Raw genomic sequence first — 17192 nt, forward strand, 5'->3', positions numbered from 1 at the left:
CCTACTGGAGACATTTAGCTGGCGAGTCGGAAGCAGGTCGTAGAAGAAAAGCATACGGTCACGTGGCCCCTACGTCACCGAGCAAAAGAGGCACTGGGGGCATGCCACTCCCACTGCTCGGAACACACCAGCTCGACGAGTGCTCGATGCATTTTGCGTTCACAAACGATATGTCTTGTCACCCAAACACTCGGGCCAATTCGAAGCTATCGCTGGCAAATTGAAGCCAATATCCACAAATGAAACCTCATTCCATGCCACGGTTGTTCCTCCTTTTCCGCCTTTCCAATAGAATAGACCGTCCGCAATGTCGCGGAAGAAATGCCTGTACACATGCATAACCTATGTGTATCTCCGATCGCTCATCGTTCATTCTTTCCTAGGTATATCGTCGTGACACAGTTCAATGAAAAGAACACCAGGCCCTAATGGTACAATGCCGAGCAGCCGCTCTGGCATGCCGAGAATCGAAACTGTACAATAGTCAATATGAAAATCAACCAAGCTCAAGCTCGCTGTTGATCAAGTCGTGGGAGGCATTATCGTCCCGTTCTTCTTCGATATCCAGGACATCAGCATAGTGTCAAGTTGTGACTGCATCTCAGCCAGCTTTGTCCGCTCATCGATGAAGAGATTGTGCATCAAGGGATGGTCTGGGCCCACCGGCATGACATTCGATTTGTCGTGCACAATGATGAGAAGGTCTTTGATGTCCTGACTGTTTTCCATGTATGATCTTAACGACGCGTCTGACCACGTCGGTGTCGACCTCGAAGTTGACGGTGTATGTGTTGTGGTGGAAGGCGACGGTTTCGAAGTGCTAGCAGTTCCTTCTGATTCTGATGGATTAGGCTCTTGAGGTAACGGGGACGAACTCGAAACTGCGGGCGGTTGAGCTTGGAATCTATTGTCCCCGAATTTTCCAGGTGCTACGGCTGCCGGGGCCAAAACTTGGGAGGCTGAGTCTGATCGAGGTTGCTGTGCCTGTAAGTCTGGAGCAGGCGAAACACTCTGGCGACCTCGATCATCCACTGTTATATTCTTGTCGTCTGTCTCTGAATCACTTTCGTCTATCGCAAAGCGCTCTTTCGCTCGCTTCGTGTAGATTGGCTTGACGGGAGATCCGCTGTCTGGGCTGATGGAAGGAGTAGGCTTCAGGGCTGTTGTGGCCGGCGAGGAAATCGTCCTCTTTTCGGTAAGAGAAGGAAATCGGTTGACTTGTACGGGCTGAGATTGCACCGACGTATCGGGATGCTGACCATCAGGCTCGACTCTGCGGACTGTTGGCGGTTCAGGTGCGGGCCCGGTTGGAGCTGGAGGTGTCTGTCCGAGTGACTGCTGCGGATGTCGTGCTTCGGTGGGTGACGCCTTCGGTGACATGCCTGGCGGTGTCTTTTGCAATTTGCTCGGCCTGCGTTCAGGGCCAGTTTCCGGCTTTATGGTCAAGGACTCCATAGAGTCCTTCGACCCTGGAGATTGACGAGGGTCTTCCAGAACCTTTTCGCTCTCTTCCTGTGGCATGCCCTTCTTCCGCTTGAAGAGCCCACTGAGCATACCCTTTTTCTCCTTCTTTTTCTCCTTCGATTTGTCATCCACGCCAACAATTTTATCGAAAGTCTCCAGGCTTGGGCGTTGGCGGACTTCCTGTTCGGTGGACCCACCAGAGTCAGAATCACCTCGTAGTAATCGTGGTGTTAGAGAGATCTTCTTCGTCTCGACTGTGTCGTCCTTGAAAAATGAGTCGGTATTTCTGACGACCCCTTTCCTCGATCGCAGAACCGGCTCGTCGGTCTGCTTGGCCTCTGAGTTGGATTGTGACTGTTGAGCCTTGACCGGGCTTGACGCTGTTTCATTCTTCAAGCTGTCGTTACTGGTTACCCGCTGAATGCCATTGACTGCGGTAGAATCTCGTGGCTCCTGAGTCTCAGCCGAAGCCGCCGAAGCCTCTTGCTGATCTTCCGCGTTATCACCGTCATCAGAATTGTCCATTCCAACCTGGTCGAGCTGGCCGTCCTCGCCTTCTTCTTCCTCCTCGTCAGAGTACTCATAATCTGAAGGCTCGTAATAGGTTGGAGGCGCAAACTGCACTGTTTTGGCGTTCCGCCGGCGCATGGCCTTTTTCAGCGGATTCTTCGATTTCTCAGGGTTATCCCCTAGCATTTGCGCGGACAACTGTTGTCACATCAGCACGATCTTGAGATAGATAGGAAAATCACGTACATCCACATTTCTGTGCTTGTTGAGCCGAGCCAGTCGTTCGGTAGGTGTTTCAATATGTTCGGCGGGCAGGTAGCCTGGAATCAACGATGAGTGTACGGAGCCTTGCGTAGTTCCAACTCGACTAACCGATGCTGCCGTCCTTCACGACCCGAACTAGCCACCAGTAACTGTTGCTATCGTCAAGCAACACCATGGTGTCACCTTTTGTGGCATTGGCCTGACCTTCAACCGTCGCGACAAAGGTGTGCAGTGCATACACAAACTCGAAATCGATATCCTCTATTTCTCGTAAGCATTCTCCTCCCCAACCAGAGTCGATGAAGCGGTCGTCGACGGAAAATTGAAATTCATCGGTGTCATCATCAGAACTTTCCTCGAGCCCGGGAAGGCAAGAGTCTTCGTCTTCCCACTCGTCATCCTCGTCATAGAGGAAATCGTCGCCGTAATCCTCCACCGTGCAGGCCAAGAGAGGGTCGTCCAGCGGCAACAAGTACCGCCGAAATTCCTGAGATTCGGAGAGTGGAAGGAAGGGTTGTTGTACTGCTGCCAACCCCAGTCCTAGCATAGGTGACGAGCCCTTACAAGATTCTGCCCGCTCATCCACAACGTCACGGGCCGATCTCGCTTGACCCAGGCCCTCGATATACTCACCATGATGACTTGCCGCGTAACACGATTGCGATGGGCGCAAGGGAAAATGCTCAGGTGTAGAAGAGAACGGTGATGAAGATAAGGAATCGCCTCGAGTCGGCGTCGATAGTGAAGCCGGGGAAGCTTCAGAATCCACAGAATCGACCCGGGGCGGCCATTGGGGAAGGGAGTATTTACCATCTTCAATCGAAGGGGAGCTCGAGATTTTGTCCATCAGGTCATCGTCCATGTCCTCGTCATGGGAGTCACCACCATCGCCATCGTCCAGGTCCTGCCCATGGTATCCGGCTCCATTCGTCGCATTTTGGGCGTTGGGATGTTCGTCGTCTCGGTCATCGTCTAGGTCGTCATAGAAATGTTGGTCTGACTGTTGAAAACCTGAATTGGCTCTGTCTTCTGAGGCCCTCGGGCTTGCATGTTGCTCTTGATATGACTCTTGTTCGGCATGTCGCAAAGTCTGGGCTTGGTGTGGAGCCGCAGGACCATAACCATATGGTGAAGGGTGTGCGGGTTGTCTCGAGTGGTCTTTGGCAGACGGCGAGGTGTGGTCTTGCAGATCCAGGGTATCTAATAGCACGACGTTGTGAGCAGACTCTCCGTTACAGCGAGGGAATCCCCATTGATGTGATCTTACCAGCTCTGACAAGCTGTGGCTTTAAGGTGGTCATTGCGCGAACCATCTATGCGGGAAGACTGGGTGTCGCGTTGAATGTCTGCCCACCAGAATCGACGGGCCTCGAGTAGATACAGGTCGCATAGAGACACTTGGGGACCGATTGAGGAAGAAACAGGCGCGAATGAGAACTTCTTCGAGTATGCAATGCAATCGAGGGTCAGGGCGATAGAGAGAAGCCGTTGGGAAGAGCTATCCTCAAGACCGGACGCGGTAAGGACAGTGAGGGCGCAGCGGTGGCCACCTTTGTGCTCGAACGGCGAATTGAGCGACGCGTGGGTTCGCAGCGAGGAGAGAAGAGAGTGACTCCTTGGAATGAGAGTGGCGTGCGCAGGGCGCAGATGCTGGGGACCCGAAAATAACGGTTTGTCGTGTGGCAACGGTATGGTAGATTCAAGAGACGGTAATGAAGGAGTAGCGGGTAAAAACGAAGCCCTGATTTCCCCTGTCAAAAGCCGGCCATGATTGAAAAGAGCGAAAAAGGAAAGGAGGATGTTGTTTCAGGATTTGGTGGAGGTGCAGGGACGGAAGACGGAGTTTCTTGCTCAAGGGCTGGGTGGGATTGCTCAATCGACATGGGGGAGTGGAAGGGGGCCCTCAGGAACGGGCGAATTATTTTCAGGGACCAGGGCAGCCCAAGATTCTAGGTATTTGGGTATTTTGGGTGCAAGGCCTGTGGGAGGAGTCGGTTTGGCGAGGATGGTTAGCGCCCTCGAAGGTCGCCCGGCGCCTGTTTTTTGGGGTGGTACCTTGGAGGCGACTAAGCGTAGGGTCTGGTCTGAGGGCGGTTTGTGGGGATCACAGCACCACCACCCGCCCATCTGCAGGCTGCGGCCAGAGGCAGGCCACCAATTATCGAGATGCCCACACCGTTTGTCAGTGTCCAGATGGCATTTTGTAGCGCTCAATGCCCTGATTAGGTCCGGAGAAGGTTTTCTTTTTGATTGTTGATTTTATTCGGTCATCGCATGTGACTACATTGTTGCTTTTTCGTTCCTTTCGGACAAAACTGAGGGCACAAAGAGACTGACGGGTTTGCGCCCCTCTGAAACGGCACTCTCCGCCACGGGCCAGGCCTATCCTGGGCGCTTTTAGCCTTGGGAGGGCACCGCAGTGCCTAATGCCTTCACCTGAGTGCCCGACTTAGGTGGGATTGCCTGTCAATCTTGCCAATATTTTTTTCTCTTGCACCCGACCAAGATTTGCGCACCTCTCGAGCCTCGATGCCCCACGTGCGAGTGCAACACCACCACCACCACGACTTTTTCTTCACTTCGTGCATGCCTTCACCACCACGCCCCTCTGGTCTATGGAGATCAGCTCGTCGGCTTTGTGAGATCCGCAGGTCTCTCAGATCTCACATCCGAGAAGTCACCACTGAGAGTTCCGCTTTCGAGTTGCCGACAAGCTGAAGCGCATCTTCCGGCCTTCTTCTTGCGTATAATGGCGCAGGCTGACACCGGCCATCTTCTCCAAAGCCTGCGCCTGAGTTCGTCAAGTCATGAAAACGACAGCACCCACAATGACTCCTCCTCCTCTCTGAACGACCTCCCCGGCGAGGTGAAAAGCTCCCCAGACAGGTTGCCTGTACCATCCCGCCCAACGTTCAGAAGCTCCGGGACAAGTCAAGATACCATCCGCCCAACGGCGACCCCTCCTGTGGACATACCGGCAACCAGCGAATCTCCCGCCGCAATCAGGGACTCTACGAGTCCTTCCAGCTACATAGATCAGTTCATGCGACGGCGAAACCCGTCGGTCAGCTTCGACAATGAGATCAAGCTTGACTCGGGACATCGGCAGAGCATGCAAGAGCCCTTAGAAAAGCCTTCGAAGGCTCGTGAGCGTGGGCGCTCGTTGTTTCAAGCCATGGCAGACGCCCAGAAGTCGTCTAGGGCGCACAGTGAGTCAGAGCGGTCACACTATGATCCTGTCACAGGCAGGCACCTTCCCAGATACTCTCAAAGTCCGCCGAGGGAACAAGCCCGTGTTGGGGAGGGCCGTTTCCCTTTGCTGCAGACTACCGTGGATGCTCTAGCAAGAGAAACCCACCCAGACCTCCGGCATACCATGTCGATGCTCTCTGATTCCGCACTGTCTTCGGATGAGCAAGCCATCGCAACTCCGGATGTCGACAACTATTTGCTCTCTCCCGCAGTAGCCTCGCCCTTCGCGGGGCAGGCGTTCTCCTACGACGAACCCAAACCATTCCGACGCACTGCGTCGCAGAGATGGCGAGAAGGCGACACCAGCGCCTCTCCGCAAGACTTCTTTGCCCGGGCAGGGAGTTTGCGCAACAAAAGCATGCGCGATATCGCAGGCCGGGCATCTCGGCGGGACACATCGGGCTCTGCCACACGATCACCGAGATCAGCCGCCTCCTCGTATCTGCGGGCATTTTCCATGAGCAGTGGAACGAATGGTGAGGGAGCTGACGTGGGACCTCTCACCTGCGACTCCGAAGGCCAGACCATTGGCGATGATTACGTGTTAGGCAAGCAGATCGGATATGGAGGTTTCAGCACGATCAGGCAAGTGACACAACTTCAAGACAGTAATCATCGCCTACTCGCTGTCAAGATTGTCCGTCGCCAGATCGAGGGTAAGAACGAGACGGAGAACGAGCAAGCTCAAGCCGAGTTTGAACACGAGGTTGAGCTATGGCGGTTCCTCAACCATCCCAATATCCTCCCTCTCGAGGCGGTCTACAAACTGGACGACGCGACTTTCTGCTTCATTCCGCTCAACACTGGCGGCACGCTCTTTGACCTTGTTCGGGCCAACCGCAAAGGGGTTGCGCAGGAGTTTTCCAAAAGCTATTCCTACCAACTGGCCTCGGCATTGCGGTACCTCCACCTCGACGCACGCGTCGTTCACCGTGACGTGAAGCTAGAAAATTGCCTGATAGAGCCAAGCAATGATGGAGGACCAGGCCTTCTTCGTCTCTGTGACTTTGGTATGGCAGAGTGGCTCTCGACGGACAGCATGTCTGGCCCACCCAGCCCAGAGTTCAACGATGCCGACCGGCCTCCACGGAAACCGTTCGGCCCAGCTGACACGTCGACCTCTGCATTTGCAGGCGGCAGCCTTGAGTATGCCGCTCCCGAGATCCTGCGAATTGCGGAACGCATCAAAGCTGATGTCCCGGTGGAGCGTGCCATTGTATCGCCCGCGGTTGACATTTGGGCATACGGCGTCTGTGTCTACAGCATGATTGTAGGTTCGCGGCCATTCCAGAACTCTTTTCAGCCTCGAGTGGTCATGGCGATCCTGGGTGGAGATTGGAACCGGGCACTACTTTCAGACAAAGGCGGAACCGATGCTCACGAGCTGGTCAGTGGATGCCTTGAAATGGACGAAGTCTTGCGCTGGGACATTACGAGAGTGGTCGATTGTGCCTGGCTTGAAGAACTCGCTGGTCAGGAGGACAACCAACAGGGTATGAATGGTTGGCGACTATGATGTGAAAGACATGAAACAACAAGCTCCATCATGGATTGGAAAGGATGGGGGCTCTACTTGGACCTTTCGGTTTGTCTTCGACGACCAGGCGCCCCTCTCAGGACGTACTTTGGGATGGTGTGCAAGGTGGAATGTACGGCCATCGAATCATTGACGTGAACGACGACGACGTTGGGTTTGAGCTTACCGTGGCTCTGCGCGATGTGGATCCATTTTACGACTGCGACGAAACGAATCTCTCTCTCTCTCTCTCTCTCTCTTCTTTCACAGACTTTCGCTTTTACATCTTTGGCGGCAAGGTGTTTTTTTCTCGGGCGGGACAGAGACTTCATGTGCTTTGAGAAGAGCAAGCGACTGTTAATGTACGATTTGTATACTACGATTAACGCACGATAAATTAAATTCCCAGAACTCAGGCTCGACAATTGGGTACAGGCGTTCTCATCTTCGTTTTGCTTTTGAAGCGGGTTTCGACGGCTGGAGCTGAGGTTGTCGGCGTAGCCACGATGTCCCGGCGGTGCTGAAGTGCCTATCACCCACACCTCTAGACCCATCGCTCCCAACTGAAAAGCTGCACATGTCATCTCACGAGTCCAGCCTGGGTAGGTAGGTACGAGGTAACTTGGGAGAGTACCGAGTACTCCACACCATCGCAGTGGAAATAAGCGATGCACTAGACCAAGTAAAGTAACACACCCGCCCGGCGAAACCTAATCGAGGCACCTCTGCCTGCCAACACCTCAGCATAAACCATGTCTCCTTGGTAGGCATATTGCTCATTGTATGCATTCGAATTCGTTAGGTCTGTATGCGTGGACATATATTGGTGTTCAGATCAGCCGCCCGCCTCCAAACGAAAGGACGGCCTCGCCCGGGGTATTCGTTATCAACAAGGTGCAAGTGAAAGTGAGTGCAAGCAGCTCCCCCCGCCCAGCCTGCCAAATAATATCCCTCGAATGAGCCGCCGAGGACCCACCGACCCAAAAAGCGCTTACCATAAAAGGCAATGGAGCCGTATTGCTTCCCCCCCTTTCTCTGGCTGTCCCTCCTCTCTCATTTCTTCCTCCCCCGCTGTCTGTTGCGTCTCCTACAGACCTTACTCCTCCAACTCGCTCTTCCCCTCCCTCCTCGTTGGCTACCTAGGTAGGGCCCTCTCCAATAACCGGACGAGTTGCACGGCGCGTGTTGTGTGTGAGAGAAGAACCTAGGTAAACTCTGGAGTAAACGAATGAATCGAAAACGAAAAAAAGCCAACAACCTGTCTGGGCCCCCGCTTAAACGCCCACCTTTCCCCTCCCAGTTTCCCCCCATACCCTTTGTGTGTGTATGTATGTGTTGTTATAGCCGCGGTGGTTTCCGGGGAGGGAAAATATCCCAAAGATTCATAATTTTATCTCGCTTTGATTCACGCAAACACCCTGCGCAGCTCGTCGCAGATATCCGTGATGGCGGTCCGGCCGGCCTCCAGCACGGCGTCCATGGCCAGGAAGGGGTGCGGCATGCCCTGCATGACGGTGACGGTGGCGGCGACGCCGTTGGCGCGCAGGCGGCGGGCGTACTCCTCGCCGTCGTGGCGGAGCACGTCGAGCTCGCCGACGAGGATGTGCGCGGGGGCCAGGCGCGCGAAGACAGCGTCGGGCGCCAGCAGCGGCGACGCCTCGCGGTGCGCCCAGTCGGCCGGGTCCGGGAGGTAGTGGCGCCGGTACCACAGCATCTTCTTCGCGGGCAGGTGTGCCGTGAACTCGAACGCCTTCCAGCTGGGGCTCGAGTGCGGCGTCGCCGTGTTGTCCGTCACCGGCACCACCAGCACCTGCGCCCGGATCGAGACGCCCGGCGGCGGGCGCAGCGCCGCCTTCTGCGCCACCACGGCCGCGATGTTCGCCCCGGCCGACGCCCCCGTGATGGCGACCTTGTTCAGGTCCACGTCGAGCCGCTCCTCGCCCTCCCGCGACGTCGCCCACAGAAAGGCCTCCCACGAGTCGTGGATGGCGGCCGGCCAAGGGTCCTCGGGCGCAAGCCTGTTCTCTCTCTCAACAAGAGAGGCGAGGGTCAGACAAGAGATCCTAGCATTGGCAATGCTCACCAAACAAGATAGGGTTTTTGTTGTTGTTTCTTGCTGTGTTTTGGCTCGTTGAGGCCGAGATTCTGCTTGCCTGTCCCCCTCTTTCTTTTGGTTCGCTAGAAGGAAAGGGGACATTCATGGGGTGAGAAAAAGGGGGCGTTCTAACCTATAGTCCGTGGTGATCACCACCGCCTGAGCTCGGACACAAATGTTGGTGCACACGGTGTTCTCGGTGTCGATGTCCCCGAACACCCACCCTCCGCCATGGTAGTACAGCACCAACGGCCAGCCGGATCGGGGTGGGATGCCCGGTGGGGTGAAGCACCGGATGAGGATGGTCGGCCCAGCGGTCTCTCGTCGTGGGATGGACACGTCCTGGACGCTGCCCACGGGCAACGGCTTGCTGTGGCAGGGAGGCACGCTCCGGCTCCCTCGCGCCACCGACACGGGCAGGTGGTGGACCTGTTGTGCGTTGAGGATGTACTTGTTGTAGAAGGCGACGTATTCGGGATGCAGGCGGTCCTTGACGCTGGGGTGAAGAGGGTAGGGTGGGTGGTGGAGTTGGGCTACCATTTCGGCGAGGTGCACTATGCAAGGGCCGTCGAGGGGAGGTGTAGGCATGAAACCGCTTAGGCCATCGAGGGAACAAAGGGCGGCGAGTGTGTGCTTTGGGAAGAGGAGAGGAGGGAGGGAGGGGGAGTGGGAAGATTCCTTTTTGGTCGTTTCCCTTGTTCAAATATTAATATACATAGCTTTCCAACGTTTGGGCCAAAGTACCACAAGGAAATGGCCAAGGCAAAAGCTCTTCCCTTAGGACCTTAGGGTAGTCGGTCGGGTTAGCTAGCTAGCCCAGTAGCAAGTCGAGTGGGTTGCCACAGATTTCGGTGCCACTGCTGGGGTTCTGGCTCTTGCGATGGACAGGGCCGCTGGCTCCTCCCCTGGTGGTACAGGGCCTTTCCTGGAGGGAAGCTTTTCCAAGGCCCGAGCCAACCGCTATGGCGGGACATGTCACTTGGACTACTCAGCTCGCCAGGTGTCTAGGAGAGAGGAACCACTTTGTTGCTTTGTTAGCGGGCCTCGTGGTGTTGCCTCTAATGCCCTCTTAGTCTGCTAAAGTAGTAACACGGCTGCACCAGGGATTGATTATGCCCAAGGGTCCAGCCTCCTCCTCCTCGTCCTCGTCTTTCGTCGTTGCTTGCTGGCTTCCTCGTCCTCCTGCCTGTAGGCCAATAGGGTACAAGGTCGAGGTACTCTTTGACATTTCCAGCCCCCAAAAAAGTCGTGTTGCCGTGAGATCAATCGCGCGCATCTCCGGATTTGTCCATTCTATTGGTTGCAATGCTGACCACGGCCGCGGGCGAGTGGTGGTTTGTGCCCTGTGTACACAGTAGTAGTGCGTGGGAAGCCAGATGTGAAATGTGTGAAAGCAACACAGCGGGCTTGCATTATCATGGACCATGGCCCCCGCCGCCCCTCTTCCCCCATAGAGGGCTGTGATCGAGGCGCGTCTTCTGGTTGCACACAAGAGGGCGACCTACTCTTTGCGTGGGGATCTGTTGCAAAAAGTGGATTCGTAGGAGGGTACGGAGTACAAGGGGGGGCGACACAGGAAGCACAGGATATCCCACTCCCTTCCTTGGTCTTGGAAGTACCACGGACAAGTTGTAGACTGACCTGACTCTGCGAGAAGACTCAGTCACGCTACGCATGCTGTGCAACGGAGCCTTTTTTTTCCCCTTCCCCTCTGGCAAAAATGCTCATCCATGGGTCGATGGGCCTCCAATTAGTGGCCGCCCAGGGCACGACTAGTCCAGGTATCACGGAGTATGGCCCTCCGAGGAGGTCCAGGCTGTCCCTGTTGTTTGCTGCTGGTGCTGTTGCTGCTGGTGCTCATGCTGCCAAACCAAAATCACACGCAGCGTTCGAGTCGTCGATTATTGATTGATGCGGCGGCCCCAGTTTCGATTCGACTAGGTGGCTAGGGGTAGCCGGGCTTGGTGGGCAGATCATCCAAATCACGGACCCTTCAGCTTTCGTCGTTGATTCCCTGCAACCTGGAACAACCGAGCCAACGCCTGGACGACTGGACTGAGGACTCGGAGCAACACGCAGCGCAAGCGGGTCTTTGCTGGTTTGCCGAAGGAGCACACGAATCGGAGCGGCGAGCCACCCCGGCTGCTTTGCTTTCTCGCGGCTTGCAGGGCTTGCAGCCTGCAGCCTGCAGCTCTGCCTGTGAGGCTATGCAGATTAGAACCAGCTATTCTTCCCGGGTTTGGAATTCAGATGATACCGACTACTGCTGGCACGGGTACCTAGCCCTCAGCTCGCTCTGGGGGGGGCTATGTGCCCAGCGCGAAACGAAAAGCTCGGAGAATTACCACCGCCGTGGGATCGCCGTGGTATTTCTTTTTTGGCTTGCAGAACGCCCCCCAAGGCTCTAAGCTTGACTAGAGTCCCCCCGTCCCAGGCGTCCCCCTTTCTCCCAGGGCAAGGGAACAGGGGGGGGAAAGGAAGAAAGGGTAGTAAGTACGTACGGTAGAGGTACTTTACCCTTTTCTAACCGATTTCTAGCGAGAAGTTCCAGACTTTCGCGCCCGAAGGGGGGGGGACGAGAAACGAGGGACGAGGCGGTCCTCGAAATCAGGAAAATAGAGGACGATCGTTGTTGTGCATCTGCCCTCCCTTCGGGGACTCTTCCCCGCTGGGACCCCCAGGATGTCACTCTAATGCTCGCGCAGCCCGAGGGGGAGGAGGACGAGCAAGGACAAGAATTGAGGACATGATTGTCGGTCGTGCAACCATTACTCCGTCCTTACTCATGCTCTGGCTGATCCTGATGCTGCTGCTGCTCTCTGTAAAACGCACCCGTGTTGTAACCCCCCGCGCAATGGCGTTATGGTCCTCAGGCCACAACCTCGACCACCACTCCGCGTAGCTGCTTGGACCACATGGACATTGGTCGAATTGGAATTTGGCATGGTCATGCGCCTTTTGTCCACGCTTAGCCCCGTCCGAGAAGGGCATAAGATGCGCACATCGACAAGTCAACCACTGCAGGACGACTCGGTGGGAGACGAGTAGACGTTTCGACACTGTGCATTGAGGGTGAGATAGCAAAACTGCCTAATCGAGTAATCCCGGCTCGACCACGACTTGGCGAACCTCGTCCCAAGCATATAAGCGAAAAGAGCCCCCGAATGGAAAAGAAATCCTTACGAGTATCCCGTTTGCTTAAATGAATAACGCCTCGCATCCCTCTGGTGGGTTTACTTCGACCTACTGCAACAATGGCATCCAGAGAAAAAGCCTAAAGAATTGTGATATCCTCCAGCTTCGGGCACTGGCCGAAAATACGAGCCCGTATCCGTTTGCCAGTCTCGCCAGTGCCTGTTCACCGGCAAAAGCATTATTTACTACCTAGAACCTATTTGTTTCACAGAGCTCTTGAACAGCTTCTAGCCAGGAAGCGTTATTCAGCGGTGATACCATCAGACGCTGGGGGTCCTTTGTACGCCTTCCGAGCGTAGACAAAGTACCAGACAGCAGAGATGAACATGAACCCAACAAAGACGACGCTGGCGTAGTTCATCGTCACCACTGTGACTGGCAAAGCTGTGGGCATGCTGAACAACACCACCTCAAACCCGATCCAGCACAGAGCAACGCCATTAGCAATGGGGCCGATGATACGACCACAGTTCCAGCGCGCCGTGGAGACCTCTCTCCGTCGATGCAGAACGCTGATCGTGATGGGGATGGCATAGGACACGGCCAATCCAATCACACCGACTGATACAAAGGCGAGGAAGGCGGATGATGATCCAAGATAGATCAGACCAAGCAGCATTTGCACCACGGTCGTGAGCATCAAGGCATAGACAGGAACTCCGAGGCGGCCGTTGACTTTGGACCAAACACGAGACAGTGGAATGGCATCATCCCGAGCAAATGCCCACGTACAGCGCGACGCGGCCACGGTGATGCTGATGCTGCAGAACAGTGTGATCATCAAGACGAGGAACTGGTTCCATCAATTAGCTGCTGAGCCTGAAGCGAGGTGAAGGAGAGATTATTGCCATAAAGAGAACAGCTTTTTACAAAGGAGGAACTTACGATGAGGCCCAGACCACCTCCGGGCGTGCCCATAACGGTGTGAAAGATATAGGGGAGTGCCTGACCGTATGGCGCTGCGATGACGTCTTCCAAGGGAGGCAGGGTGAAGCAGATCGGCAAGATGAAGAACAAGCCTGCAAAGCCACCCACAGGCACACAAAGACTGATGGCTGTGGGAACCTTGACAGTGGGATTTGAGCACTCCTCCGCCATGGCTGAAATCATTCCAATAGCCGAGAATGTGTATGCGGCGGGCAGCAGACCGATGAAGAATGTGAAACCTCCCCAACCAGAGAACGACTTGTCGTAGTGGCCGAGCGCATAGCCCGCGCTATGTCTCCCAACGTCCGCTTTGACCGAGAGTGCGATGAGAATAATGATGATGCTCAGAGCTGTCCAGGCCGCACAAATGGTATCGACCATGGGCAGGAACCGATTCGCGAAGGTGCAGATGACCAGGGTCATCAAGCAAATGGCGTAGAAAATCAAGAGCAATTGCCAGTCCTTCGCGACCCAATCTGGATGATACATTGCAACGGTGGCAACGATAAGCGAGGCGAATCCGAAATTGACCGAGAGCGCTATATCCAGTCAGCTCTTCAGCCCGGGCAGAGCGTTCAATACTTGGATGTCAAAGATAAATCGCTTGCTTCCATGTCGTGAACTCCGATATAGGCCGAAATTCGCATTCATAGTCACCTGAACAGCGACGAAATGTTCCAACATGTTCAGACGAAGCAGAAACCAGACGCTTGAGGACTCCTATTCATATGTTCAAGAATCAATGGAGCCCAGAACCCAGTCTAGGCCCCTTTCCTTCAAGCCGCCAACATCCCAAAAAGCGAGGAACAGCAAACGAACAAAGGCACTGCCGGAAAATGCAAGAGAGATCACTCACTGATTGTCCAGTTTCCTATAAGCCACGTCCACCCGGTGATGAATGACAAAGTGGTCTTGCCCCTGCCGGCCAGTTGAAAGGACCAATAATACGGTCCAGCTGAGGTAGGATATCTCGACGCCAGCTCGCTCAAGGAGAGTGCAACGCATTCATCCAGGGCGAGAACAACAATCCAGCCCACGAACATTGCAAGCGGGCCTCCGCCATAGATGGCGGAAATCAGTGGACCACCCTCCCCGTAAGGGATGGCGGCGATGGCCAAGGACTGAAACAGGAGCGTTGCCATTGATCGATTGCGGCTCAGTTCAGGCTTGTACCCCAGCTTGTCCAGCACGGTGATATCGTCGATGCTGCCGGCTCGAAGAGAGTTCTTTCTCCCGTCGATGATGGGGACGTTGCCCTCCGGAGGGGCCTTTTCTGCGTCGATGGTCATGGTGGCGGCGAGACTCTGTCCAAAACAACAGAATGTTTGGGAGTAGGGATAAGGGTGAGAAGGGACGAGTTTTTCTCAACCACAGGGCGGGCCGAGGCTTCTTATTATTGCGCACGTCCACGTTCTTAGCACGACGAATTCTCGGCCATGCTGTCGAGGTTTGAACGAGCCTGCTAGTGCTTGGGAATAGGCGGAGGCGAAAGTGCCTCCCGAAATCAGAATCCTAGGATGGGGGAGGGGTGGTGAGCAAGCCAGCGTAGCGCGATAAAGCATTCGTTTGATATGGGAGACTGGGAAACATACCCTCTTTCGGCCTAGGCCTGGTGGATGCTTGATTACCAGCTTCCCCCCGACTTCAGGGCTCCAGACTAGACTCTTATCAGCACCCAATCATCGGGCCCCAGGGCTGCTTAGCCCCCTAGAAGCTATCTTGGAAGGGTGGTTCGTGAGAAGCCAGACAACACGACAGTTGTCATTGCCTCGGGGCGTAGGCGGTTTTGGATTCTGGAGAACCCCGTCGTAATGGACATTGTCCGCTCGGCCTATTGGCAGGAGCGTCACAGTGACCAAAAACCATGTGTCCATCAATGCAGGTACCCCAGGAAGCTCCTGCTAGATGGACTTAGGGCCTGGAGCTCTCCCGGTTCAAGCACCGTCGAAGTGATGACAGACTTCTGGATCTCGGAACGGTGGAGAAGGAAGGCGACAGCGAGGAGCGAAGCTGGCGCGACGCTGGCACGCCCAATAACGTGGGCGACGTGCTGATGCAGACCCAGTGTGCCGAGACCGTGGCTCGATTGGCAGATTGCACGCGAGAGATAAGACGAGGCAAGGAGGATAAGAGCTCCGCCACAGCCTCGTGAGCTATTCTCATCGCGAGATACAATTGTTCCCTTTCCTCCGTATCGTCCTGGCTTTTCCCGTGAGCTGAGGCAATTTTCTTGCGTCTGTGCCATGGTCTCAGACGTGCAGAGGGCCTGGGAGGCCTGTGACCGGACAGACACGGTTTTCATTCTGGTCTGTACCGTCTTCTGCTGGCCCATCATTCCCGCGGTCGGACTCGGTTACAGCGGGTATTCCACGCGGCGAAGTGGACTTGCTTCATTCATCCCAGCCGTGTTGACGGTTTGCGTCTGCTCAATCCAGTGGTTTATCGTTGGCTATGCCCTTGCTTATGGCGAAGGCCCGGGCGGAGTCATCGGCGACCTCAAGTTTGCCTTTCATCGAGGTGTGCTTGCTGAACCGGTCGGGAGTATTCCGGCGGTGCTGTTCAGCGAGTTTCAGCTCGTGTTTCTGGCCACGGTCTGTGCCATCGCGGTTGGAGGAGCTTGTGAGCGTGGCCGCATTCTTCCGTTGATTCCCTTCATCTTTGTACGTTAGCGGGCGTCCCTAGACGGCTCGATTCTCCTGGCTGACCATGTCCATGCAGCTTTGGTCCACCTTCATTTACTGCCCTCTTGCTCACATGGTCTGGGGTGGAGGCTTTCTCAGTGAGCTTGGTGTGCTCGACTTTGCTGGTGGAACCCCAGTGCATATCTGCAGTGGTGCAACGGCCAGTGCACTCAGTCTCTACCTCTCCTACCCAGTGTTCCGCTCCCGAAAGTCAGATGTTCGAACGCCTTCACATCTCAAATTGCACCGGCCGCACAACTCAATATGTCAGCTACTGGCAATGATCATCATCTGGGGCTCTTGGCTGGCGTTCGATGCCGGTACCACCCTTACCCTCAGCTTTCAATCCGTCATGGCGCTCTGCGTGACAAATCTGTGTGCTTCGGCGGGTGCCTTGACTTGGGCATCTATCACCTATTTCGAGACCGGTCGATGGTCACTGGACTCGACGTTTATGGGCGCGATAGCCGGTCTGGTCATGATTACCCCTGCAGCAGGTTTCATAGATCTTCCGACCTCGCTCTTCTTTGGCATCTTCGGAGCCGTGGTCTGCCGTCAGGCGTTGCGGATCAAGTTCACCGACTTTGCGCGAAGGGTACGCTGGGTTGACAATGGGGACACCTTTGCTACCCACTGCGTCGGAGGCTTCCTTGGTACCATCGGCACGGGGCTCTTCGCCCAGAAGGCAGTGGCAGCATATGGAGGAGTGGAGGTGGACGGGGGTGTGTTTTTTGACGGCAACATTCGTCAGCTAGGGATCCAAATCGTCGAAGCGTTGATTGGCTTCACTTGGTCGTTCGTGGGATCATTCGTGATCATTGCGCTGATTGATTGCGTTCCAGGCCTCGAGGTGCTGGCCGAAGACAAGTGCGTGATAACCCCAGCCCAACACATGAATTTGCATTTGCTGACAAGCTATGACAGGGAAGTTAATGTAGGCATGGACGCTTCTCAAATGGATGAGAGCTTGTACGAGGCACAATGGGCTGGAGAGGAGGACTATAAGCCTCTAGCGAACGGTAATATCGTCCTAGATTAGAAATGGTGCTCCTTAGAGACTATAGAGGCCGTGTTAGACGTCAAATACCTATGGAAAGGATAGAGCTAGATAATCGATCTCAGATAAAACAGTGTGCGTTATGGAGTTTACTCGTACATCCACATCCCGAACCATTCCCTAATTACTCGCTAATCTCTGCTCTTTCGGCACAGTTCGGCACCAAAAAAAAATCTTTATCTTCGCAAGGCCTGCTCCTACTCTGAAAGAGGAAAAAGATGCAAAAAATGA

General features: G+C 55.0%; 5 protein-coding genes across 6 annotated transcripts; 2 read left to right on the forward strand and 3 right to left on the reverse strand.

The window, feature by feature from the left end:
- Positions 1–139: 139 nt before the first annotated feature.
- PV07_00637 lies at positions 140–4060 on the reverse strand. 2 transcript variants are annotated; one of them, XM_016387105.1, is made up of 5 exons: positions 3506–4060; positions 3049–3438; positions 2347–2499; positions 2221–2294; positions 140–2172 (listed from the first exon to the last, which is right to left on the reverse strand). In XM_016387105.1, exons 1-5 carry the CDS (start codon positions 3549–3551, stop codon positions 523–525), a joined length of 2313 nt encoding a protein of 770 aa, XP_016254033.1. In that variant the 5' UTR covers positions 3552–4060; the 3' UTR covers positions 140–522. The 2 variants fall into 2 exon arrangements, with proteins under 2 accessions (XP_016254033.1, XP_016254032.1); XM_016387104.1 differs by having other exon boundaries at positions 2347–3438.
- Positions 4061–4510: 450 nt separating this feature from the next.
- Positions 4511–7458, forward strand: PV07_00638 (uncharacterized protein). Its single transcript, XM_016387106.1, has one exon. It carries the CDS (start codon positions 4988–4990, stop codon positions 7004–7006), a length of 2019 nt encoding a protein of 672 aa, XP_016254034.1. The 5' UTR covers positions 4511–4987; the 3' UTR covers positions 7007–7458.
- A 312-nt stretch (positions 7459–7770) lies between these two features.
- Positions 7771–9787, reverse strand: PV07_00639 (uncharacterized protein). Its single transcript, XM_016387107.1, has 2 exons — positions 9235–9787; positions 7771–9024 (listed from the first exon to the last, which is right to left on the reverse strand). The coding sequence occupies exons 1-2, from the start codon at positions 9687–9689 to the stop codon at positions 8412–8414; spliced, it is 1068 nt and encodes a 355-aa protein (XP_016254035.1). The 5' UTR covers positions 9690–9787; the 3' UTR covers positions 7771–8411.
- A 2606-nt stretch (positions 9788–12393) lies between these two features.
- PV07_00640 (uncharacterized protein) lies at positions 12394–14648 on the reverse strand. The gene is made up of 3 exons (XM_016387108.1): positions 14080–14648; positions 13182–13762; positions 12394–13089 (listed from the first exon to the last, which is right to left on the reverse strand). Exons 1-3 carry the CDS (start codon positions 14510–14512, stop codon positions 12538–12540), a joined length of 1566 nt encoding a protein of 521 aa, XP_016254036.1. The 5' UTR covers positions 14513–14648; the 3' UTR covers positions 12394–12537.
- Positions 14649–15466: 818 nt separating this feature from the next.
- Positions 15467–16943, forward strand: PV07_00641 (uncharacterized protein; the record flags this gene model as incomplete). The annotated part of the gene is made up of 3 exons (XM_016387109.1): positions 15467–15883; positions 15942–16771; positions 16829–16943. The coding sequence occupies 3 exons, from the start codon at positions 15467–15469 to the stop codon at positions 16941–16943; spliced, it is 1362 nt and encodes a 453-aa protein (XP_016254037.1).
- Between the last annotated feature and the right edge of the window lie 249 nt (positions 16944–17192).

The sequence above is a fragment of the Cladophialophora immunda genome (genome assembly GCF_000835495.1).
Source record: "Cladophialophora immunda strain CBS 83496 unplaced genomic scaffold supercont1.1, whole genome shotgun sequence".
NCBI lineage: Eukaryota > Fungi > Ascomycota > Eurotiomycetes > Chaetothyriales > Herpotrichiellaceae > Cladophialophora > Cladophialophora immunda.

Coding starts and splice junctions, on each gene's coding strand:
- PV07_00639 (XM_016387107.1), bottom strand. CDS start 9,689: ATGCCTACACCTCCCCTCGACGGCCCTTGCATAGTGCACCTCGCCGAA. Junction 9,025..9,234: donor GTGATCACCACGGACTATAG/GTTAGAACGCCC, acceptor GAGAGAGAACAG/GCTTGCGCCCGAGGACCCTT.
- PV07_00637 (XM_016387104.1), bottom strand. CDS start 3,551: ATGGTTCGCGCAATGACCACCTTAAAGCCACAGCTTGTCAGAGCTG. Junction 3,439..3,505: donor GCCACAGCTTGTCAGAGCTG/GTAAGATCACAT, acceptor TCGTGCTATTAG/ATACCCTGGATCTGCAAGAC. Junction 2,173..2,220: donor ACAAGCACAGAAATGTGGAT/GTACGTGATTTT, acceptor ATGTGACAACAG/TTGTCCGCGCAAATGCTAGG.
- PV07_00638 (XM_016387106.1), top strand. CDS start 4,988: ATGGCGCAGGCTGACACCGGCCATCTTCTCCAAAGCCTGCGCCTGAGT.
- PV07_00640 (XM_016387108.1), bottom strand. CDS start 14,512: ATGACCATCGACGCAGAAAAGGCCCCTCCGGAGGGCAACGTCCCCATC. Junction 13,763..14,079: donor TATAGGAAACTGGACAATCA/GTGAGTGATCTC, acceptor GACTGGATATAG/CGCTCTCGGTCAATTTCGGA. Junction 13,090..13,181: donor GAGGTGGTCTGGGCCTCATC/GTAAGTTCCTCC, acceptor TGATGGAACCAG/TTCCTCGTCTTGATGATCAC.